We start from the raw sequence: 23,519 nt of genomic DNA on the forward strand, positions 1-23,519 counted from the left end.
GATGGTCAGGAAGGGGCTGGGGCGGATGGACCGCAAACGCCTCCTGGAAAGAGGGAGCTCGACTGGAGAGGCGGGCGGCCAGGCAGACAGATGCGAAAAGATAGAAGTAACATGGCAGGGGACTGGAGGGTTGGAAGGCGGCTCCTGCCTCGAGCGCCGAGCCGAGTGCAGGAACTAGCGCTCCAGAGGCTGATCATGCCCTCCTGACCAGAATCCACTGCACTGCACCCGGGACACCGCTCTGTCCACTTAACTTCACTCCTCCGTCTTCTTTTGGCAAGGCACCCTCTTCCGCCTCTCCGCCCACCCCTGCAGTGACCAATCACACACACTGTGGCGTATCCGGGCTCCGACCTAACCAATCGCGGCTAAGCCACGAGGGAGAAGTAGGACCAATCGGAGAGGCACCTTCCGGCACACGCCCAATGGTTGCGTCTGCGTGGGACCGGACTGCCCCCAGCGAACATGCGCATTTCTGGAGTCCGAGGCAGCCGCTCCCACTGGCGGCGGGGCAGGATCTCGGGTTCGAACCTGTGTCTTCCTGGAAGGGTGAGTTTGGAAGGGAACAGCGAAGGGACGCACTCAGGAAGTTATGAAAAAGGAAGGATGGAGTCGGCAGGTCATCAGGAAGGCAGGGGACGATGTAGTTGGCACGGGGTGAAGAGACGCAGACGCTGCCTCTGGGCGGGACGGTGTTTGGCGAGCGCACAGAGCGATTATTGCTGGGCATACCGTGTTTGTAGGTTTGGGGGCGTGGAAGGGGTGCAGCCTTCTTAGATGCAGACCTCCCTGCGACTGTCTTCCCAGCCGAGCCTAGGTTCGGTGGAGAGGAGAGAGGAGGAAGTGGGTTCCTTCAAACCCCGCCTTCAGGATGTCATCCCAGACTCTGAAAGGCAGCGTTTCTTGCCGTGTGTGTTGTGCCTGGTCCTGGCCTAAGCACATTCTCTGCTCTTCGCTTAAGCTTGTTTGTTGCTTGCTTTTTTATGTATTTGATAGAGGGTCTCACTACATAGATTCCTAGTGATCCTCTTGCCTCAGCCTCCCCAGCACTGGGATTACAGGCGTGGATTACAGACCTGCACCACCACTCAGTGGCCAGCTCAGCTTGCTTGGGAGAGGGGCCGGCCAGGAATGTGGTGTTAGGACTCGAACCCCTGTCCCTGCGCTTGCCTAAGCAGGCGCCTAATCCGCGGAGCTATCTCCGCTGGCCCACCCCTTCTTTCTTTCTATCTTTTGTTTCCAGAGACAGGGTTTCCCCATGCAGTTCAGGCTAGCTGTTAACTGGCAGCGGTCCTCCTGCCTCAGCCTCCAGAGTGCTGGCCTGATAGGCGTGCACCACCACAGCTGCCCCTCTGCTTCATTTCACTGGCTCCCTTTGCCAAGCAGCCTGAGGAATAGGGCTGTTCAGCCCAGATTCGCGACTGGGGGATGGACCAACTGAAACACAAACTCCCTCCCCAGGCTCTGGAGAAGTAGCAGGGATGGGTCAGGTCCTGGAGGGACCTGCCTTCAGCTGGGGAAATAGCCACCTAAGCGCTTGCCTGGCTAGCACAAAGTCCTGAGCTTGATTCTGGGTACCAAAAATAGGGCCGGGGAGATGGCTCAGTAGAATAAGCGATTCCCTGGCGAGTGCAAGGTCCTGAGTTCAATCCCCATTTGGGGACGGCTGCATTGTGAAGACTAGCCCCAGCACTTTGTTTACCCCTGTGGCGCTGGAGCTCAGCCTCTAGGCCTTACTGGAGCTGGGCGGGTGCTGCCCACTGAGCTGCACCCCAGCCCCATGGGTGACATCTTTCTCCCTGGGGTCATGTGTGATTTTTTTTCATGCCTGTTTCAAGGTCTGCACGGAAGTGGTAAGATGCAGAACCGCTTAGAAACCTCCCAGTCAGCTTCTGATGGTGATGTTCCCTTTACCTCCATTTTCCAAATGGGGAAACTGAGGCTCCGAGTGGCCAAGTGAACTGCCTGAGTTGGACACAGGAAGTTCCAGGACACACCCCTAGGTCTGTTGGGCTCTGCCTGCCTGCCCGGCTCATTCAGGGAGGGTGTGGTGCAGGGTGAACTTCTTTTCTTACTGATTGATTGATTTGTGGTATTGGGAATTGAAAGCAGAGCCGCGGCACTAAGCTACAACCTTAGACCTTTTAATTGTTTTGTTTTTTGAGATGGGGTCTCACTGTGTAATATGGGGTCTCTTTATGGTGGTCTTGAACTCACCGTGTGGCCCAGGCCGGCCTCCCACCACTGTGATCCTCTTGCCTCAGCCTACTGTGTGCTCACCAGTTGCCAAGTGACCGATTGGGCTCACACATGGGATCCTCCTGTCACAGCTTCCCGGGATGTTAGGATTACAGGTATGGACCCTGAGATTTGCCTGGGTGCGGGACCTTGGCATTCCGGGCTGTCTTTCCCCAGGATGCCTCTGTGCCAGCGGGGAGGCCCCGCGAGGCTCCGCCGGCCGGAGGGGAGCGAAGCACAGCCCTTGGCCGCTGTGGGAGGCCTCCAGGTCCTTCTGCACTGGGCCGGCCCCAGTGGTGGGCAGCGGTGGGTCACCATCGGCGAGGCCTCACAGTCGCTGACGGCCGAGGAGGCCTGTGTCCAAGTTGCCCAGCAAGTCGGTGAGTGCCGCTGGAGGTGCGGCTGGAAGGGGGAGGCTGGCGTGGGGGGCTGTCCTGTCGCTGGGGTGGGGCTGAGCACGAGCACGCAGGGCACACCCACCCAGCCCGGGGAAAGCGGTCAGAGCCCCGGAGCGCTCCAGCGTTTGAGGAAGCGCAGGACCTTCGGGATGACTGGGGAACCCATTGTGAGACAGAAGCAGGAATTGAAACAAGAACAGAGTGAGGAGAATCCTACCGGGTCCTAGTTCCTCCTCGCTGAACCTCTGGCTTTCTGAGGTGGTACGAGGCAGCCATGGAAGGTTAAGGCAGAGAGCAAAACAGGCTAAAGGGTGCCTCGGGAGGCAGCCTCCCCAGGGAGTGTCCTTGTTTCTCAGGAGGGCAGTCCAGGCAGATGCAGTCACTTTAGAGAGTAAGGCAGCTGAGTGCCGCTCCTGGATGTCTTCCCTTCAGATACTTAGCTCCCGGCTTCCGGGAGGCAAGTGTGAGAATGTTCACACCCACCAAAGCTTCGCCCTTCCTTTTCCACCTTCTCCTCTTCTTTTTCCTCTTCCTCCTTCTCCTCTTCTCCTCTTTTCTTCCTTTTTTCCTCCCAGTACTGGGTATTGGATTCAGGGCCTCCACGCTAAGCTATAGTCCCAGCTCTTGTGTATTTTTTTTTTTTTTTTTTCAGAACCGGGGATTGAACTCAGGCCCTTGCGCTTGCCAGGGTCTTGTGTATTTTTTATGAAACAGTCTCACTAACCAGCTAGGGTGGGTTTCAAACCTGTGATTGTCCCACCTCAGCCTCCCAGAGTGCTATGATCGCAGGTGTGTGCCCCCATGCTAAACTAGGTGCCTCACCTCTTGTAAGGAATAATGGGAGAATTATTATTTGTCATGAATCCCTTAACCAGAGAATGGAAAAATACATAGAAATATGACAAATACTAGAATACTATGAAGCCAGGAAAAAGGACTTTAGCCAAAGCTAGTGGATTATCCTATGGGAAGCTTCTGAAAAATAAGTAATGCACATTTAAAATGTTCATCAAAAGTCAGGCATGGGGGCCAGGTAGATGGCTCAGTGGAGTAAGTGCTTCTCTAGCAAGCGCAAGGACCTGAGTTCAATCCCCGGTTCTGCCAAAAAAACAAAAAAGTCAGGCATAGTGTTGTACACCTCGCTACTAGGAAGGCTAACACAGGAGTATTATAAATTTGAAACTAGCCTGGGTAGTTTAAGCATCTTGAAGACTGAGCCTTCCACACATGTGTCACTGAGACATTTAAGATCTCAAATATGAGATTAAGATATGCTATTTCTACATATCAGTGCCCCAATGACATAACCCTTATTACTGTAAAATAATCATTATTTTTTAAAGACCTAAACTACAGAAGTGGATGGATCCTAAAGAGATAGTGTGGAAAGAGTAGTAATGGTGACTTTCACATATTTAACAAAGCAATTTCTACAGTTCTGTGAGTTGCAGTATGTTTTGCTGCTGTAGTAAGCAGCCCCTAACACTTGTTGCCTTCCGACATTCAAGTTTAGTTAAAATCAGTGAAGTTTGAATGGGTAACTTCCATCTTATAGTTTTGTCACTTGGCACAGGCGCCTTAAATAGCCCTGGGGCAAGGGAAGGTGGCAAGAGGTTGATTCCCAGGCTTAGAAATGTACCCATCCCATTGGCCCACATACTGTTGACCTGCATCCTTTTGTCCAGGAACCAGGCCAATGGCCTCACGGTAACTGCAAGGAATGCTGGGAAATGTAGTTCTCTGTGCTTCGGACCCGCCTGCACTTCACGATTCTCTGGCAATTTGTAACACGGGAGAAGCTGAGGGCCAGGGAAGAAATCAGGAAAGGCTTGTTAAGGCAGCCGGTGGTCTGACTGTGTGTAGAGCTGTTCGCAGTAGATGATGTGGTTTCTGACCTCCTTGCTCCTCATTCCAGGCATCACGCCAGCTTGTTTCAATCTCTTTGCTCTCTTTGATGCTGCGGCCCAAGTGTGGCTGCCTCCAAACCACATCCTGGAAGTTTCTGGAGACACAAGACAGACGCTGTATTTCCGCATGAGGTAAGAGAAGCCCCCCTCTGAAGGCTGGCGTCTTTCTTTTTGGGCTGGAACTCGCAGCAGTCCTCCTGTGTTAGCCTCCCTTGGGCTGGGATTGGGGCTGGAGATATAGCTCAGTGGTGTAAGCGCCTGCCTGGCAAGTGCAAGGTCCTGAGTGCAATCCCTGGTACCACCAAAAAAAAAAAGAACCTGGGGCTGGGATTACAGCTGTGTGGTGCCACACTTAGCTGCACCTTTTTAATTTATTATTTACTAGCTAAGTGCTCAACCACTGAGCTGCACACCAGCCCCAATGACCCCTTTTCTGTCACAGTTGGTCTGAGCCTGAATAATCCTCTGCCATGTCCCTTTCTGTCCTGCAGATTTTACTTCCGGAACTGGCATGGCATGAATCCTCACGAGCCACCGGTGTTCCGCTGTAAACTTCCAGGGACTGAGGCATCCTCCGAACAGGCAGATCAGGGGACACAAGTCTTAGATCCAGCCTCCTTTGAGTACCTCTTTGAGCAGGTGTGAGCTGTGATGGGGAGGTGGGACTCTTTCTAGGTGGTCTCAGGGCACTTAAGGAACCCCCAGTTTCTTTTCTAGTCCAGCATAGCTAATGCCTTCAGTTCATGCCATTTGGGATATTTAGGTTTGGTTGATTGAATTCATTTCATGGATTAATGATGCCTGCCACAGGCACAGGATCAGATAGCACGGATGTGTGTGCTATTTCTTTGGCCTTTTCACAAAACAATGGTCTCTCTGTCCCCAGAGTACTTGCAATAGAGAACCACAGTGAGTGGAAGTGTTCTCATACCTGCCTTTGTGCCTGATTGTTTCACCTCCAGGGCAAGTATGAGTTTGTGAATGATGTGGTATCGCTGTGGGAGCTATCCAGTGAGGAAGAGATCCACCAGTTTAAGAATGAGAGCCTGGGCATGGCATTTCTGCACCTCTGCCACCTTGCTCTCTGCCGCAGTGTCCCCCTGGAGGAGGTGGCCAAAGAGATCAGGTGCCTGGGAATGGAGTGGGGACACTGGGGAAGGTGTGGGGATGCCCCATTCCTCATCGTTCACTTATTTTACAAGCACTTACTGAGCACCTACTGGGAAGGTATTTTTCCAAATGGTATGGATACAATGAACCAAAAAAAAAAAAAAAAATCCCCTACAGTCACGGTACTCACATTTCATGAGGGAGGCGGGCAACAAGTGAAACCCAGAAGCAAAATGTGCTGGACATGGTGGTATATGCTTGTAACTGCAGCATTCTCCGAGGCTGGGGTAGGAGGCCGCAAGGTTGAGGGCAGCCCGAGAAACTTAGTGACATAGTGACACACGGTCTCAAAATAAAATCTAAAGGAAGGGCTGATGATCCATCTCGTCCTGAAGTCCCTGGCTATGTTGTTTTCATTCCCGGTGCCACATAAACACACCAAACGCAGTCTGCATCCTGTCAGACGGCAACATGTGCACTGTGGAAAAATTGAGGGAAAAAAACAGCATGACAAGAGTGCATGTGAGAAATCAATGACTGTATTTTAAAATTTTTATGCATTAATTTGCAGCATCAGGAACCCATCTTGGCCCATCTCTGCTAGGCAAGGTGCTATACCGCACAACTACACCCACAGCCCCTTTTATTTATTTTTTAAATATTTTAAAACACTTATTTATTTATTTATTTATTTGGTACTGGCTCTCCCTACACAGCTCATACTCATACTGATCTTCCTGTCTCAGCCTCCCCAGCACTGGGATCACGGGCATGCGCCACCGCGCCCTATTTCGGTGGCGAGCTCAGCGTGCCTGGGCTTCCCAGGCCAGCACGGCGTGGGGTACCCGGGATCAGATCTAACTTGGGTCCTTGCACCTTCAAGGAAGGCGCTTAGACTGCCGAGCTATCTCCCCAGCTCCTTTTTTGTTTGTTTTGAGATTGGCTCTGGGGGGCTGGGGAGATGGCTCAGTAGAATAAGCGCTTCCATGGTATGTGCAAGGGCCTGAATTCAATCCCTGGTTCCGCCAAAAAAAAAATCATTTGATGGGAGATTGGCTCTGGTTATGCAGTTCAGGCTGGCCTTGAACTCAGAAGGTAGCTCAGGCTGCTCTTGAGGTCATTTGTGATCTTCCTGCCTCAACCCCTGGGCAATAGGATGATAGACCTGCCTGAGCCACCATGCCTGGGTTTTTTATTTTGATTTATTTATTTATTTATTTATTTATTTATTTATTTATTTATTTTGCAGTACCAGGGATTGAACTCAGGACCTTGTGCTTGCCAGGCAAGTGCTTATTCCACTGAGCTATCTCCCCAGCCCCTGTTTTATTTTTTATTTATTGTAGTATTATTTTAAATTGTTTGTTGGGGGGGCTGGTGAGGTGGCTCAGTGGTCTAAAGCACCTACTTAGAACAAGCTTAGCAAAGCAAAGGGACCAAGGTTCAATCCCCCAGCACCACATGCCAGCCAGCTCCCCCCCCCCCCCCCCGAGCTGGCCACACACACACACACACACACACACACACATACATACATAAATACATTTTTTAAAAAAAGCTTTTTAAATTGTTTGTGGGTATAATTTAGATATACCAATAATGATCACATTCATCACAGGGAATTTGTACCAACCGATATGTCTTTTTTTTTTTTTTTTGCGGAACCAGGGATTGAACTCGGGCCCTTGCGCTTGCCAGGGAAGCGCTTATTCTACTGAGCCATCTCCCCAGCCCAACCCGATATATCTTGATTCCTTATTTTATTACCTTTTGTAGGGGACTTGTCCAGAAATAAATGGTTAAACTGTGGGACAAAAACACATCAACTCTATGAGGAATGAATAGTTAAAATCCAGGGTAAAGGCATAGGAATAATTAAACTATGGGCAGAAGCACACCGACCGTTGAGAGCTGAATGGTTACAGCAAAAGAAGTTTAGTTTGTGAGGTGTGTTGTGTCCGGCTGTTTACCTTCCCCTCTCTCTAGGAGAGTGTGCCCAGCTCTAGGCCTGAACTACTGTTCTGCTTTTTTATCTTACACTGAGATTCTAAATAAAGCCAGAGAGTTCCCAGCTTGGTAGGTTTTTCTTCTTCAGACTGTCCCTAAGGGCTGGGCACCCCAGGTGAGGAATATCCCCTCTGGGCTTTGGGTGACTGAGAGAAGCTTGACCCCACATCCTCCCTGCCGCCTAAAGTCTCTTACTAAAATCATTGTTTTTGGATTTTTTTTTTTTTTTTTTTGTATTTTAGGGAAGGGTCTACAGGGTGTTCAGGGTCTCTCTACTAGATCGAACTGGTAGTGATTCGCCTGCTTACAGCCCCCCAAGAGCTGGGATTACAGAGGTGCGCTACCACGCCTAGTCTCAATTGTCATCTCAGAGTGCCCTGGGGCGGGGCTGGCATGGCAGGCCTGGGGATAGAACTCCCAGCCCCTGTGCCTGCTTGCAGGCGCTTTAATCTGCTCAGCTATTTGGCTGGCAGTGATTGTTTTTTTTAAGGGGTAGCTGAGACAGGGTGTTGCTGTGTACTCCAGGCTGGCCTCGAACTCATGGTGTTCTTCCTGTCTTTACCTCTCCTGTACTGTGATTATGGTGCTGTGGCACCATGGCCAGCTTTTTGGGCTTTTTTTTTTTTTTTTGAGGTGGTCTTGTTACACAGGTGAGGTATTGAACTCACTAAGCAGCCCAGGCCATATTTTAAAAATAAAAATAACGGGGCTGGTGAGATGGCTCAGTGGTCTAAAGCACCTACTTAGAACAAGCTTAGCAAAGCACAGGGACCACGGTTCAATCCCCCAGTACCACATTCCAGCCAGCCCCGCCCCCTGGTGGGCAGAGCTGGCCACACACACACACACACACACACACATAAATGTTAAAAAAAAAATTAAAAATTTAAAAAAATAAAATGAAAAATAAAAATAGCTAGGCTTCGTGGCGCGTGGCTGTCATCCCAGCACTTGGGAGGCTGAGGCAGGAGGATCACCGCGAGTTTGAGGCCAGCATGACGTATACAGTCAGGACCTGTCTGGACAAAAATCGAAATTATTTCTATATTTTGTGGAAATAGGGCTTGTACCCATGGCTTTGTGCAGAGCTACATCCCAAGCTCTTTCTTTTTCTTTGTTTGGTACAGGGTCTCACTATGCAGATCACTTGTAGTGATCCTCCTGTCTCAGCCTCCTCAGTTCTGGGATATAGGCATATGCCACCATATCTGACCAGTTTCGGTGGCCGGCTCTGTGCCTGGGGCTGGCACAGCATGTGATACCAGAGATCAAACCTGGATCCTTGTACTTGCCAGGCAGGCACTTCAACCACTGAGCTATCTCCTCAGCTCCCAAGCTCTTTCTTAATTTTAAATTTTGTGACAAGTTGTTACTACATCACTAAGTTACCCAGGGTGGGCTTGAATGTATGATCTTCCTGCCTCAGCCTCCCAGAGTGCTGAGAGTACAGATATGTGCCACTGTGCCAGACTCCAGCCCTTTTAAAGTTATTTTATTTATTCTTTTTATTTTGAGAACAGTGTCTCACTAAGTTGCCCAGGAGGGGCTGGAATTTGTGATCCTCCTGCCTCAGCCTCTTGACTGGCTAGGATTACAGGTGTGCATCACCTTGTCAGTCCTTTATGTTTGTTTCTGCCTTGGTGACAGTGCCCATATTTGCTATGGGTACTGCTTGAGATGTCCCCCAGCCTGGCCCCGCTCAGGGCCCTGACAAGTCCCGTGTCTCCCAACAGCTTTACACACTGCATCCCCCGCTCCTTCCAGCAGCAGATCCGCCAGCACAATGTGCTGACCCGGTTGCGCCTGCGCAGTGTCTTCCGTCGCTTCCTGCGCACCTTCCAGCCTGGCCACCTGTCCCAGCAGGTCATCATGGTCAAGTACCTGGCTACTCTGGAGCGCCTGGCGCCCCGCTTTGGCGCTGAGTGCTTCCCTGTGTGTCACCTGGAGATCCTGTCCCAGGCTGACAGAGAGCCCTGCTACCTCCAGGACAGTGGGCAGCCCCCAGCAGGCACCGATCCCGTGTCGCCCCCTGAGCCCCCGACCCACGAGGTGCTGGTCACGGGCACTGGGGGCATTCAGTGGCGTCTGGTGCAGCCTGAGGTGAGCAGGGCACCTTCTCTGGGGGTCCTGGTGGGGCTGGGGTGGGAGCTGCCACCGTTGGCCTGGACTCCTGATGCCCGGTGGAGTCCTTTACCCATCCGCCTCTATGTGGGTCCATCTTCCTCCTTATACGTGCTTCTAGCACGGGGGTGTGACCATTGTGGGGGCGCCGGGTTCAGAACCTCCTCTCTGCCTCTTCAGGCTCTTGCTTCTGGTATCTGTATCTCATTCCTTCATTCCTTCATTCTTTCATTCATAGTACTGGAGCTAGAGCCCACCACCTTTCCACTGAGCTACATCCCCAGCCCTCTAGAAAGTTTTATTTTGAAACAGGGTCTTGCTGAATCATTAATTTGCCCAGGCTAGGCTCGAGTTTGTGATCCTCCTGCCTCAGGCTTCCAGAGTGCTAGGGTTACACCACAGCCAGCTGTGGCACCTGTTTCTCTTAGGCACGGGTCCTGGTGCTGCCTGACAATGGGACCCCTGAGTGTGAATCCCTGGCACCTCTGACTCCTGTCTGTGCCCTCAGAAAGCAGAGGAGATTACCCAGACCTTGTCTCTCTGTCCCCTGCCTGCTTTGTTGGCTTTTTAGGGTGCCATTGGCAATGGTGGTGGCAGCTGGAATCCGCAAGCCAGGGTGCCTGGGAAAAAGGCCAGGGCCCAGGAGGAGGCCAGTGAGCAGCTGGCAGGCAGGCCACGGGAGCCAGCCTGGACCTACTTCTGCGACTTCCGGGACGTCACCCACATGGTCCTGAAGGACAGTCACATCAGCGTCCACCGGCAGGACAACAAGTGCCTGGTGCTGCCGGGGGCTGAGCCTGGTGGGGGGGGGGGGGGCTCCTGGCCTGTACGCCTGCCTGACACCCCCCTGCCTGCAGGAAATGAACCTGCCCTCCCGGGCCTCTACCCTGTCCTTCGTGGCGCTGGTGGATGGCTACTTCCGCCTGACGGCCGACTCCAGCCACTACCTGTGCCATGAGGTGGCTCCTCCGAGGCTGGTCCTGAGCATCCAGGATGGCATCCATGGGCCCTTGCTGTGAGTGGCCAAGGCAGGAAGGGCAGGGGACAGGTGGCCACTGCCACAGGCCTGAGACCAAGGCTCTGAAATCTTGTCTGCCATGCGAGTGTGTGGCTTTTTTTTGTTTTTTGTTTGTTTTGAGACAGAGTCTTGCTATGTAGCCCAGGCTGGCCTTAAATTCACAGCAGTTTCCTGCCTCAGCCTCCTACGTGTGGGATGACAAGTTGTGACTCCACACTCAGCTACCAGTTTTGGAGATTTTGGTTCACTGTCAGTGGCCCTGTGCCTTGGGGCATGTGGGGAGATAGCACATTGATGGACGGGTGTGGCCAAGCAAAACTCCCCTCCACGGCTGTACCTCAGTGGCCTAAAAACCTCACATAGGCTCTGTGTCTCTTGAGTTGCTTTTTAAATTTTTTATTTTTCAAAGAGTACAAATTAAGAAACAAAAATTACAGTTGAAGGCCAGGGAGATGACTCAGTAGAATAAGTGCTTACCTGGCAAGCCCAAGGGCCTGAGTTCAGTCCCTGGTTCTGCAAAATAATTAGTTAAAAAAAATTACAGTTGATACAGAATTTCACTTAACAAAGTAACTTGAATTTCACAGTATTTGTTGTACTACATAGTGTTGTCTTCCAACCAGTTATTCGTATTATCTCCAAGTTTCTGTCGCTTTCCAACAGTGCCAAGCTGGTTGCCAACCTTTCCATGGTTCGTGGGCCTTGCTGGGGTGGCCACGCCCCTGTCATCCCAGCACTTGGGATGGAGGAGGGTTAAGGTCAAGCCCAGCCTGGGCAACTTAGTGAGACCTTATCTCAGAATAAATATGCAAAAAGAGGGGGACATTGTGCAGTCTACAGAGGCTCTGGGCTCTATCCCTAGCAACGAAAAACTGACGAACAGCTCTGTGTCACACTTGTGGCCTGTTGGGTGTATCTGGGGTCACTGTCCTTTGGGTGTGAGATGGAGTGGCCGTGTACATTCCTCTGCGTGTGCTCATTGTGACTGGGTGTTTGACCATCCAGCATGGGTGACCATTTTCTTGTGTATGTCACCATGTTGGTTGCTGTATCTGATGTCCCCAGGGGTGACTTCTCCCAGCTGTTTTGTGTGCCTCTGGCAGTCTTGGGTCACCCTTGCCGGGTGTGTGCGGCAGTGGACCCTGGTGGCCTGAGGGTGCCCATCACCTCCCAGGGAGCCGTTTGTGTGCACCAAACTGCAGCCGGAGGATGGGCTCTACCTTGTCCAATGGAGCACCAGCCATCTGGACCGCCTCATCCTCACGGTGGCCCAGCGAGAGCCGGTGAGCCTGAGGCTGGGGTCATGGGCTGAGCAGGGCTGGGGTCACGACCTGCCCAGGGCCCAGCTCACTGTCCCTTCTGCCCCCCAGGCCCCTGGCAGCAGCCATGGCGGCAGTGCACGGAAGGTGCGCCTGCGCAAGTTCCCCATCAAGCGGCAGGCGGGGGGCTTCGTGCTGGAGGGCTGGGACCGCCCCTTCACCAGCGTGCGGGACCTGCGGATCGCCCTGCAGGGCTGCTCCCTGCGGGCTGGGGACGACTGCTTCTCATTGCGCCAGTGCTGCCTGCCAAGGCCAGGAGGTATGAGGGGGCGAGGCTGTAGCTTGGGGGTAGCGTCCGTGTCCCCTAGGTCGGCCGACTCAGTCACTTGGCTTCTGTCCCCAGAGATCTCCAACCTTATCATCAAGCGGGGACCTCAGGCCAGTACCCCACAGCTCAACCTCAGCCAGCTCACCTTCCACAGGGTCCAGCAGGGTGACATCACCCAGGTAGGGGCAGGGCAGCGGGGGATAGAACTTAAGAACTCCTGGGGGGCCGGGGAGATGGCTCAGTGGAATAAATGCTTCCCTGGCTATCGCAAGGACCTGAGTTCAATCCCCAGTTCCGCCAAAAAAAGAAAAAAAAAAGAAAGAACTTCTGGGGCCATGGTAGCTGGGGCCCATCAGGCATCACGGTCTCTTGTACTTTTTTTTTTTTTTTTTTTTTGTCTTTTTGAGGCAGGGCTTCAGCTATGCAGTTCTGGCTGGTCTTAAACTCACTATGGAGCACAGGCTGGCCTCAATTCACAGTGATCCTCCTACTCAGCCTCCTGAGTGTGGGATTGTAGCTGTGTGCCACCACACCTGGTATTACTCAGTCAGGTTCTGTGCCATTTCCCGCAGTTGTCACACCTGGGCCAGGGCACAAGGACCAATGTGTATGAGGGTTATCTGCGAGTGGAGGCACCCGAGGAGGACAAAGAGGATGGCGTGGACCCTGGGGAGTGCAATGGGAACCGTGGGCAGGAGCTGCACGTGGTGCTGAAGGTGCTGGACCCAGGCCACCATGACATCACACTGGTGCGTATGGGAGGGCAGGGGCTTGATCGGCATGGTGGGGGAGGACACAGCTGGCTGAACTGCTGTCCCCACAGGCCTTCTATGAGACAGCCAGCCTCATGAGCCAGGTGTCCCACGTACACCTGGCCTTCATGCATGGTGTCTGCGTGCGCGGCTCTGAGAGTGAGTACCCAGGACCCCACTTGACCTGCTCCCTGGGCTGCACCCAGACCCCTGACTCCAAGGCCGAGCCAGTTGCTGGCTCCTCCTGGCTGAGTGGCTAAGCTACCCAAGCTGGGCTCAAACTTGCAGTCTTCCTATCTCAGCTTCCCAGACTGCAGGGGTTACGAGGGTGTACATGGACCTTCACTCTGTCCCCCCAAACAGATGCTTGCCCCCCACTTACTCGCAGACCCTCAGCTGCACCCGGACCTCATTCTGCTCCCTCTTTCCAGCCGTATCCATCTCTCACCTGACTCTTCTTGACCCCAACCCCGTGGCCCTCCTCTGACCAGCGGTGCTGTGGCCCAGCAGATCCCATCCCCATGTCCCCCAATCCTCCTGGACTTCAGCTTCTTCTTTTTTTGTATTTAGTACAAGGTCTCACTGCACAGATCGGGCTTGTGGTGATTCTCCTGTTTTCAGCTTCCCAAGCACTGGGATTACAGTCGCGTGCCACCATGCCCAGTTTCAATTGCTGTCTCAGTGCACCCTGGGGGCAAGGCCAGCATGGCACAGCATGGCAGGCTGGGGATCGAACCTCCGACCCCTGCATCTGCCTAAGCAGGCGCTTTAGTCTGCTGAGCTATCTGGCTGGTACCCTCAGACCTCAGTTTCTTAGCCTAATGCCACCCTGTCCCTCCTCTGTATGTACCTTAGAGCCCCATATACCAGGTGTGGTGGTACACATGTGTAGTCCCAGCACTCTGGGAGGCTGAGGCAGGAGGATCATACAAGTTCAAGCCCACCCTGGGCAACTTAGTGATTTAGAGAGACCCTGTCTCAAAATAAAAAATAAAAAGGGGCTGGGGATGCAGCTTAGTGTCAGGGCCCTTCCATCCTCAGTATTTCCAAAAAAGAAAAACAAAATGGTACACATATAAAGGGTGACCCAGCCCCTGTGCCAGGGCCCCAAGTGCATGACCTGTGGTCTTGCTGTCCCCACAGGACAATGGCCACACCCACCCTGCCTCCCCTGTCCTCTCCCCTGCTCTGTGTCCCGACCCCACTTGCACCCAACATCTGGCTTCAGGCCTGTCGTCCACCACACCCTCCTCCACTTCCTGTGTTCGCCTTGTCACGGAGGTCACCTTTGTCAGCCTCTTCCATGCCCCCCTCCTGCAGCCAGTGTCCCTGGCCTTTTCTGCCTCTGTCCCCTGTCCTCAGACTCACTCCCACAGCCTGTCTGCCAGGACACTGTCCCTAGCCCCAGCCCCAGGTCCTGGGCTGGGCCGCCTGGCGGGGGAGGTGGCCCCTGCAACGCTGGGTCTTTGCAGACATCATGGTGACGGAGTTCGTGGAGCATGGGCCCTTAGACATGTGGCTGCGGCGGGAGCGAGGCCGAGTGCCCTTGGCCTGGAAGCTGGTGGTGGCCCAGCAGCTGGCCAGCGCCCTCAGCTACCTGGTACGTGGGTCAGGTGGCCTGGGGGTGGTGGGAGTAAGGGGCTACTGCACATCCTCAGCCCCTGTGCCTGCCCAGGACAGCTGGCCATGAGCCTGTCTTGTCCCCTTGAGCCCCTCTGCTACAGTTCTGGTCCCTCCCTGTCCTGTCACTCCCTTCCTGTATTTACTGTTCACTGTATACTCACTGCTAGGCCCTGTCCTAGACCCTAGGGACTCTCTAGCAGTCAAAACTGTTAAATCCCTGTGCTCAGGGATTGCATTTTGGTTGGGAGAGATAAGATCATACGTGGTCTCTCAGGGGTTTGGTCTAGGGCCCAGAGGGAAGGTACCAAACTCAAGGATGCTCGGTTCCTTGGGTAAAGTGCTGTCCAGTTTGCCTAGAAGCTCAGTGCATCCTCCTGTAGGCTTTAAGTCATTTCTGGTGATGCCCTCCTATAATCCTGGCATTCAGGAGGCTGAGGCAGGAGGATCACCGCAAGTTCAAGGCTAGCCTAGCCTGGGGTGCATAGTGAGTTCAAGGCCAGCCTACATAGTGAGACCTTGTCTTTTATTTTTTGGCGGAACCGGGGATGTCAGGCCCTTGTGCTTCCCAGGGAAGCGCTTATTCCACTGAGCCATCCCCAAGCCCTGAGACCCTGTCTTGAAAAACAAAGCGTAAAGAAAAGAAAAAAGAGGCGAAATGGTAATAGGCAGTTCACAAACCCTTGCTAAAACGCTCTGAAGGGGGCTGGTGAGATGGCTCAGTGGTCTAAAGCACCTACTTAGAACAAGCTAAGCCAAGCAAAGCACAGGGACCTCGGTTCAATCCCCCAGCACCACATGCCAGCCTGCCCGCCCCCTGGTGGGCTGAGCTGGCCACACACAAAATAAATAAATAAATATTTAAAAAAAAAAATAAAACGCTCTGAAGGAGGAGTGGCTGGGTACCGTGAGGTGTTTGGGAGAAACATTTCAGGCAGGAGCAGCACGTGCGAAGGCCCTGGGGCAGCAGCAGGCTCCTCTGGCGTGGAGACTCTGGGAGAATAAGAAAGACCCACCCGGCTGCTGCCTGGTCACATGACAGTGTGGCGGCATCTCACTGATGGCCAAGATTATCTTTCCCATTGGGGCCACAGGGATGGGGTTGGAGGTCCAGGCTGTGCCCCTCCTCAGTGCCCCACTTCTTCTCATCCTACCCCAGGAGGACAAGAACCTGGTGCATGGGAACGTGTGCGGCCGGAACATCCTCTTGGCCCGGCTGGGGCTGGCAGATGGCACCAGCCCATTCATCAAGCTCAGCGACCCAGGTGTGGGGCTGGGCGCCCTCTCCAGGGAAGGTGAGTGGCCCTCCATGCAAGCGGGGCTGGGCACAGGGCCACCGCCCTCTGCCACCCTGGGTGATTGTGACCTGGCCCCCAGAGCGTGTGGAGCGCATCCCCTGGACGGCACCTGAGGGCCTGCTTGCTGGGGCCGGCGGCCTGAGCACAGCCGCGGACAAGTGGGGCTTTGGCGCCACCTTGCTGGAGATCTGCTTCGATGGCGAGGTGCCCCTGCAGGGCCGCACCTCCTCTGAGGTACTCACTTGGGGATCTTCTAACCCTAACCTCTTGAGGAAGCCTGGCAGTGACTAGCACAGAGAAGGGGAGGGACTGTCTTGTGACCCCAACTGAACAGCTGGATGAGGCTGCTCAGAGGAGTTGTGGTTTTATTTTTATTTATTTATTTATTAATGTATTTAGTACAGGGTCTCCAGGGTCTCACTACGTAGATCGGACTCATAGTGATGCTCTGGTTTTCAGCCTCCCAAGTGCTGGGATTACAGGTGTGCCACCACACCCAATCTCAATCTCAGTCTCAGTGTGCCCTGGGGGCGGGGCCAGCACAGCATGCCAGGGATCAAACCCCTGGTCACTACGCATTGCCTAAGCAGGTACTTTAGTCCACTGAGCTATCTGGCCAGCCCTTATTTAGTTTTTGAGACAGGGTCTCACTATGTGGTTCAGGTTGGCCTTCAAGTCACTGTAGAGCCCAGTCTGGCCTTGAGCTTGCAGGGATCCTCCTGCCTCAGCCTCCTGAGTGCTGGGATGACAGGCATGAGCCACCACAGCTGGTCTCCAGAGGAAGGCTCCTTTTTGGTACTGGGGATCAAACTCAGGATCTTGTACTTAACCAGGCAGATTCTTTTTTTTTTTTTTTTTTTTTTTCAGAACCGGGGATTGAACTCAGACCCTTGCGCTTGCCAGGGAAGCACTTATTCCACTGAGCCATCTCCCCGGCCCCACCAGGCAGATTCTTAATGCTGCTAAGCTATATCCCTGGCCCTCAGAGGAGATTTTATCTAAGTTCAAAATGAGGGGGGTGAGGTGGGCTAGGCAGGACAGACAGGCAGAGGGAAGAGCCTCAGCAAAGGCCCTGGGGCTTTCATGCTATTAGGCAGGAAAGGTGATCCTCAGGTGCTTCTGCTGGGTGGAGTGAGTGGGACTGTCAGCTGAGTTCTGGCTGTGAGCCTTAGTTTCTTTCTCTGGAAAATGGGAACGAGGAGTACAGGCCTCTTGCCAGGCCGCCCTGTTGCTCTGGGGAGAGTGTTGGGTCGGGGTGGGGTGCTGATTCTGGCTGCTCCCTACTCTCCCCAGAAAGAGCGCTTCTACCAGAGGCAGCACCAGCTGCCTGAGCCCTTGTGCCCTGAGCTGGCTGCAGTCACCAGCCAGTGCCTGAGCTATGAGCGGGCCCAGCGGCCGTCCTTCCGCACCATCCTGCGCGATCTCACTCGTCTGCAGCCCCACAGTGAGCCCTGCTTGTTGCCCGGGCCCTGGGGAGGAGTGGGGGTGGGCTCCGTGCCACCATGGCACAGGCTTGTGGTTCCCAAGGCCTCTGCGCCGCGGCGCAGAGCCGGTGCCAGTTTCTGTCTGAAGGGAGAAGAAAGCGAGGCGAGGCTCACTCTCTTTGGCCCATTCAGTGTAGTGTTTCCTGTCCTCTCTGAGGCCATTCGACACTCCGCCCAGTCTCAGACTGCCCCAGCCATTCACCCACTCCCCCTACCTCACTGAGGTCTCCCTTGGGCTGGGCAAGGGCTCAGCCATGGAGCCAGCCAAAGCCCCATGAGTCAGTTTTGATGTCACATGCTGTGTATTTTGGGCAGAAGGGAGAATTTTCCAGCTGTTTCCTTACCTCTGGAATGGGGTACGGGGGGGGGGGGGTAATGCCCACCTCGGGATCCCCCAACTGTGGGCCTGCTGGCTCCTCCAGGTCTAGTGGACATCTCAACTGTGAACCCCGACTCGCCTGCGTCAGACCCCACTGTCTTCCACAAGCGCTATTTGAAAAAGATCCGCGATCTAGGGGAGGTGAGGGCAGGGCCTGGAGGGGCTATCACGGGGCCTGTGAACTTCGGACTGGATTGTAGGTCAGAGTTGTGGATTATGGAAATTTCTGCCTAGAGGTAGCTCCAAGAGATAAGCCTGGGAGCATCCCCAGCCTTGGGGGAGTCCCTGGGGAACTGTAAGGGGCTGCAGCATGCAGCCAGAGGGCTTAAGTCTTCCCACAGGGATGCACAGGGGTGGGATTGACCCTCATGACCTCTCTGGCCAGGGTCACTTTGGCAAGGTCAGCCTGTACTGCTATGACCCAAACAACGATGGCACTGGTGAGATGGTGGCGGTGAAAGCCCTCAAGGCAGGCTGCGGGCCCCAGCACCACTTGGGCTGGAGGCGGGAGATCGACATCTTGCGCACGCTGTACCACGACCACATCATCAAGTACAAGGGCTGCTGTGAGGACCAAGGTGGGTGACAGCCAGGCTTAGTGCTCCAGGGCTGGGCTAAGTAGAGGAGCAAAAGTGACTTTTCGTGGCCATGGGCCACAGTGATTGGTCAGGCCTGGTGTGACTTATGGGCGGAACCATACTGGTACAACCAATTAGGATCTTCTAAGCACCCCCTCCTGTTGGGGGTGTGTGGCCAGACAGACTTGTTCCCAGCTTTGAGGTGCCTGGGCTGCGAACTTGCACTAAGGTGGACTTGAAGGCACTTCCTTTCCACAGGACAGAGATCAGCAAGGGACGTAACTCTTGCCTTCTCCACCTGAGAAAGCCCTGCAGGTTGGGTGGGTCCCTTAAGCTCCTCCCTCTCTTGCTCTTGGGCCCTCTCTTTTTTTTTTAAATTTTATTTATTTATGTGTGTGTGTGTGTGTGGCCAGCTCAGCCCACCAGAGGGCGGGGCTGGCTGGCATGTGGTGCTGGGGGATCGAACTGCGGTCCCTGCGCTTTGCTAAGCTTATTCTAAGTAGGTGCTTTAGACCACTGAGCCATCTCACCAGCCCTGGGCCCTCTCTTTACAGGCGAGAAGTCCTTGCAGCTCGTCATGGAGTACGTGCCGCTGGGCAGCCTCCGAGACTACCTGCCCCGGCACAGCGTCGGCCTTGCCCAGCTGCTGCTGTTCGCCCAGCAGATCTGCGAGGTGGGCGGGCCCGGCCCTGCTCCCCCAAGCCTGCCGTCGTGCTGCACCTGCTTCCAGAGCTGGCTGCGCTGGTTCTTGGACCACTGCTCTTGGGCCTCCGCCTGGAGATCCCATTCACCTGGCTCCACCCGCGGGCCCGCCCCAGCTCTCTTGCCCCTTGGCGGCGCCCAGCCTCGCCCCCTGTGTTCTGCGCATTCCCCGCCCAAGCAGCTCTGTGGGAGCGGCCTCTGCTATCTGTACCTTCCTGGCGGCTCCACCAGCTGTCCTGCTTTCTCAGGTGGCTGGGTCTCCAGGCTTCACCTGACTGTCGCCCAGCCATCCAGCCACCCCGTTGGCTGCACCCCGCCCCCCCTGATGGTACCCTGCCCTGCCCCCAGGGCATGGCCTACCTGCACGGGCAGCGCTACATTCACCGAGACCTGGCCGCGCGCAACGTGCTGCTGGACAACGACAGGCTTGTGAAGATCGGGGACTTCGGCCTGGCCAAGGCCGTGCCTGAAGGCCACGAGTACTACCGCGTGCGCGAGGACGGGGACAGCCCCGTGTTCTGGTGACCAGGAGGGGCGCGGCCTGGGCGGGGGGCGGGGTGGAGGGACTGGCCCAGTGTCACTAGGAAAAGGCAAGGTGGAGGAGGGGGCAGCTGGATGGCTGGGTGCTCCGGAGGTACCTGGAAGGGGCCTCGATTTGAGGTGGGACCAGCGTGAGGGTGGGGTCAGTCGGAGGGTGGGCCATCTTGGTTTGGCTTCAATCCAGGCGTTTGTTTGTTTGTTTGTTTGTTTGTTTTTGATGGAACCGGGGATTAAACTCAGGCCCTTGCGCTTGCCAGGCAAGCGCTTATTCTACTGAGTTGTCTCCCTGGAGCCTCTGTGGCTATGTCCTTAAAGATGGGAACCCACAAATGCGAGCAGAGGAGACCTTCAGTCCAGGATGAGGTTCCAGCCTCGCCTATCCCCCTGCCCCAAGTCCAGCCCCCAGGCCTGAGCGCCCCCTCTCCCTCCCCAGGTACGCCCCCGAGTGCCTCAAGGAGTGTAAGTTCTACTATGCATCCGACGTGTGGTCCTTCGGAGTCACACTCTATGAGCTGCTGACGCACTGTGACTCCAGGCAGAGCCCGCCCTCGGTGAGAGCCGCGGTGCCCTACCCGGGAGTTCCCCGTGGGAGTTAGAAAGGCACGTCCTGAAAGTCCTGCGCTCCGCCCTAGCAATGCTGTTCTCAGTCCTGGTCCAGAAGATGGGCCACTTGCAGGGTAGGAGGCGGGGTGGGGACTGAACCTAGGACCTGAACGTTGAGCGGCATTTGTAGCAGCGCTTTTTAATGTTTATTTTGAGACACAGCCTCGCTGAGTAAACCAGGCAGGCTCAGCCTTGCAGTCCTACCTCAAGCTCTCAAAGTGCTGAGATGACAGGCAGGCACCAACACACTACCTTGCAACAGGGCTTTGTGATTGCTGACCTAGTGAGAGGGCTGAGGGTCTTCCTTTATCCCTTTCCCCTCCCACAAATCCCAAGAGTTTCCCTCATTGGCCCAGCTTGGTTCATGCATATTTGATAAGCCAATCACTGTTTAACCATTGGGCTCAGTAATTGGCCAGCCCTGGGTTGGAGGAGGAGCTAGGTAAGATGCCTTTAAAAAGAAAATTTCTGGGCTTTTTTTTTTTTTTTGGTGGAACTGGGGATTGAACCTGCCCATGCGCTTGCCAGTCAAGCGCTTATTCTACTGAGCTATCTCCCCCACCCCAAAAATACAGGATTTTTTTTTCCTGTATTTTAGGGAAGGGTCTACAGGGTGATCAGGGTCTCACTACTAGATTAGACTCATAGTGACCCCTGTTCACAGCCTCCCAAGAGCTAGGATTATAGGTGCCACCACGCCCAGCCTCAGTTGCCATCTCAGAGCGCCCCAGAGGCGGGCTAGCATTGTGGGCCTGAGGATTGAACCCTCAGCCCCTGTGCCTGCCTGTAGGTGCTTTAATCTGCTGAGCAATTTGGCTGGCCCTTCTGAGCCTTTCATGGCAACCTTCTAATGCCTATAATCCAGGTACTCCAGAGGCTGAGGCAGGAGGATCACTGCAATGTTGAGGCCAGCTTCAGCTGCAAAGTGAGCTCAAGGCCAGCCTGAACTGCACAATGAAACCCTGTCTCAAAAAGAACCCCCCAGGACTGGTCAGATAACTCAGCAGATTAAAGTGCCTGCTTAGGCAGAGGCAGGAGCTGGCCTCTTGTGCGTTCAATCTTGTGCTGTCCCAGCCCCTGGGACACACTGAGACAGGGATTGAGACTGGGCGTGGTGACGTGCACCTGTAATCCCAGCGCTTGGGAAACTGAAAACTGGAGGATCACGAATCCTATCTATGGGGGCTTGCAAGATAGCTCAGTTGTTCAAAGCACCACTTTGGCAAATGCAGTCAGGTGTTTGATCCCCTTCTCCACAAGCCGCACCAGACACGCCCTTAAGGCAACCTGAACTAGCCAAAAATATTCTCCGATCTATGTAACGAGACCCTGTAGACCCTGTACTAAATACACCCACAAAAAAAGATGGCCCCCCTGTAAAGTTTAATTTTACTTTTCAGACAAGTAAAACCCACTTCCGGAGGCTTATTAACAACAGCAAGCATGTGATTGAGGATCACTCTACAAATGTTAATTTTTGTAACAGTGCCCCAACCCCAAGTGGTAGATGTGGTTAGATTAGCATCCTATTTCAGAATGTGAAAACTCAGGCCCAGAGAGGCATGGTGAGAAATCCAAAGGCATATAGCTGAAGTGTTTCTGTGGGATTAGAACATACGACCTCGGAGTTCCAAGCTCTTGGACTCTGCTGGGTCTGTGCTGCGTCTGGAAAAAGGCTCTTCTGGATTGTCCCATAGAAATTCATGGAGCTCATAGGCGTCACCCAGGGCCAGATGACTGTGCTGCGGCTCACAGAGTTGCTGGAGCGAGGGGAGAGGCTGCCGCGGCCAGACAGGTGTCCCCTGGAGGTAAGGTGTCCCCCCCCCCGCCCTGTCCCAGTTCTCGTCATCGAGCTGGCAGAAAGCAGCAATTGCAGCCTGCTTCTGCTCCGCCAGGTCTATCTCCTCATGAAGAACTGCTGGGAGACTGAGGCCTCGTTCCGGCCCACCTTCCAGAACCTCATCCCTATCCTAAAATCGGAGCAGGAGAAATACCAAGGCCAGGCCCCCTCGGTGTTCAGCGTTTGCTGAGTCCTCGGGAAGCCCACTCCCCATGGCTCAGGCTGTCCCGGCCGGCCGAGGCGCGTGCCCAGGGCCGGAGGCCGGCCTTGTTTGCCTCTCGGGGTGGCCTGTGTCTGCTGTGAAGTGGCCACCCTTCCACAGCCTCAGATGACCCTCGGTGGTGCTGCCTTCTGCAAGTGACTGACATGAAACCCGCCGTCTCCACTGGCCACAGATAAACTCTTCCACTGCTGGTGGCTGTGGTCCTTGTGGCCAGCAGCTGGGGTGTGCTCTGTGGACCGCAGCTACACCAAAGAGGTCACTGGTAAACTTCTTGCTGGTTGTGTCAGTGCATGCCTGGAATGCCAGGACCCTGATCGGCTGAGGCAGGAGGATGGCTGCGAGTTCAGGCCAGCCTGGAATACACAATAAAACTGTGTCAAAAATAAAAAAAGATGTTATTTTTTTAAAATATATTCCGCTGTTTATTTATTTATTACATTTATTTAGTGTGTGTGTGGCCAGCTCAGCCCACCAGGGGGCGGGGCTGGCTGGCATGTGGTGCTGGGGGATTGAACTGCGGTCCTTGTGCTTTGCCAAGCTTGTTCCAAGGAGGTGCTTTAGACCACTGAGCCATCTCTCCAGCCCAAGATAATTTATTTTTAAAGGTTTGAGGATATAGCTCAGTGTAAAAGTCCTGGGTTCCATCCCCAACACCAAAAACTAAATAGAATACCGAAACCACTGCCTACACCAGTGCCTGATACACGGGTGGCACCCAGTAATTACCTGTTAAATGTACAAAGTCCCCAGGGTGCCACGTGCTCCGTAGGTTTGACTGCCAGTTTCACCTCTCCCTGCTGTGCCAACTCAAGACCCGTGTCTCCACTTCTCTGGGCCTCCCTCCTCAGCTTGGGGTGGTCCGGCTTGCTACCTCTTAGGGTTGATTGATACACGCTGTCTGCGGGGTGACGTGTCGGGCGCCCTCCCGTCCAGCAGGAAAGCACTCAACACGATTTGTGCAGCGGAAAGCTTTAATCGTTCTCCTGAGTGGCGCGCCCAAAGAGAGCGCAGTTCCTCTCTCCGTCTTTCCTCTCTGTGTTCGTCCTTTCGCGCGGGGCGTCTTTTTTATATTATCACACTACCCAATCAAGGGTTGATACGTGTTACAATGTCA

At 54.2% G+C, this 23,519-nt stretch overlaps 1 protein-coding gene across 2 annotated transcripts; it reads left to right on the forward strand.

The window, feature by feature from the left end:
• Positions 1 to 474: 474 nt before the first annotated feature.
• On the forward strand, positions 475 to 22,756 carry Tyk2 (tyrosine kinase 2). Of its 2 annotated transcripts, XM_023717131.1 has the most exons (25): positions 475 to 549; positions 1,839 to 2,003; positions 2,416 to 2,618; positions 4,552 to 4,675; positions 5,035 to 5,182; positions 5,506 to 5,669; positions 9,394 to 9,760; positions 10,353 to 10,559; positions 10,639 to 10,796; positions 11,974 to 12,082; positions 12,170 to 12,377; positions 12,462 to 12,565; positions 12,959 to 13,135; positions 13,210 to 13,297; positions 14,611 to 14,738; positions 15,918 to 16,053; positions 16,136 to 16,290; positions 17,350 to 17,500; positions 17,963 to 18,060; positions 18,305 to 18,497; positions 19,052 to 19,170; positions 19,548 to 19,720; positions 20,173 to 20,290; positions 22,040 to 22,150; positions 22,238 to 22,756. In XM_023717131.1, exons 3-25 carry the CDS (start codon positions 2,417 to 2,419, stop codon positions 22,370 to 22,372), a joined length of 3,573 nt encoding a protein of 1,190 aa, XP_023572899.1. In that variant the 5' UTR covers positions 475 to 549; positions 1,839 to 2,003; position 2,416; the 3' UTR covers positions 22,373 to 22,756. The 2 variants fall into 2 exon arrangements, with proteins under 2 accessions (XP_023572899.1, XP_023572900.1); XM_023717132.1 differs by lacking the exon at positions 475 to 549 and having other exon boundaries at positions 1,833 to 2,003.
• Positions 22,757 to 23,519: the final 763 nt, after the last annotated feature.

This window comes from Octodon degus, unplaced genomic scaffold (assembly GCF_000260255.1).
Source record: "Octodon degus isolate 3935 unplaced genomic scaffold, OctDeg1.0 scaffold00050, whole genome shotgun sequence".
In the NCBI taxonomy this organism is placed as follows: Eukaryota; Metazoa; Chordata; class Mammalia; order Rodentia; family Octodontidae; genus Octodon; species Octodon degus.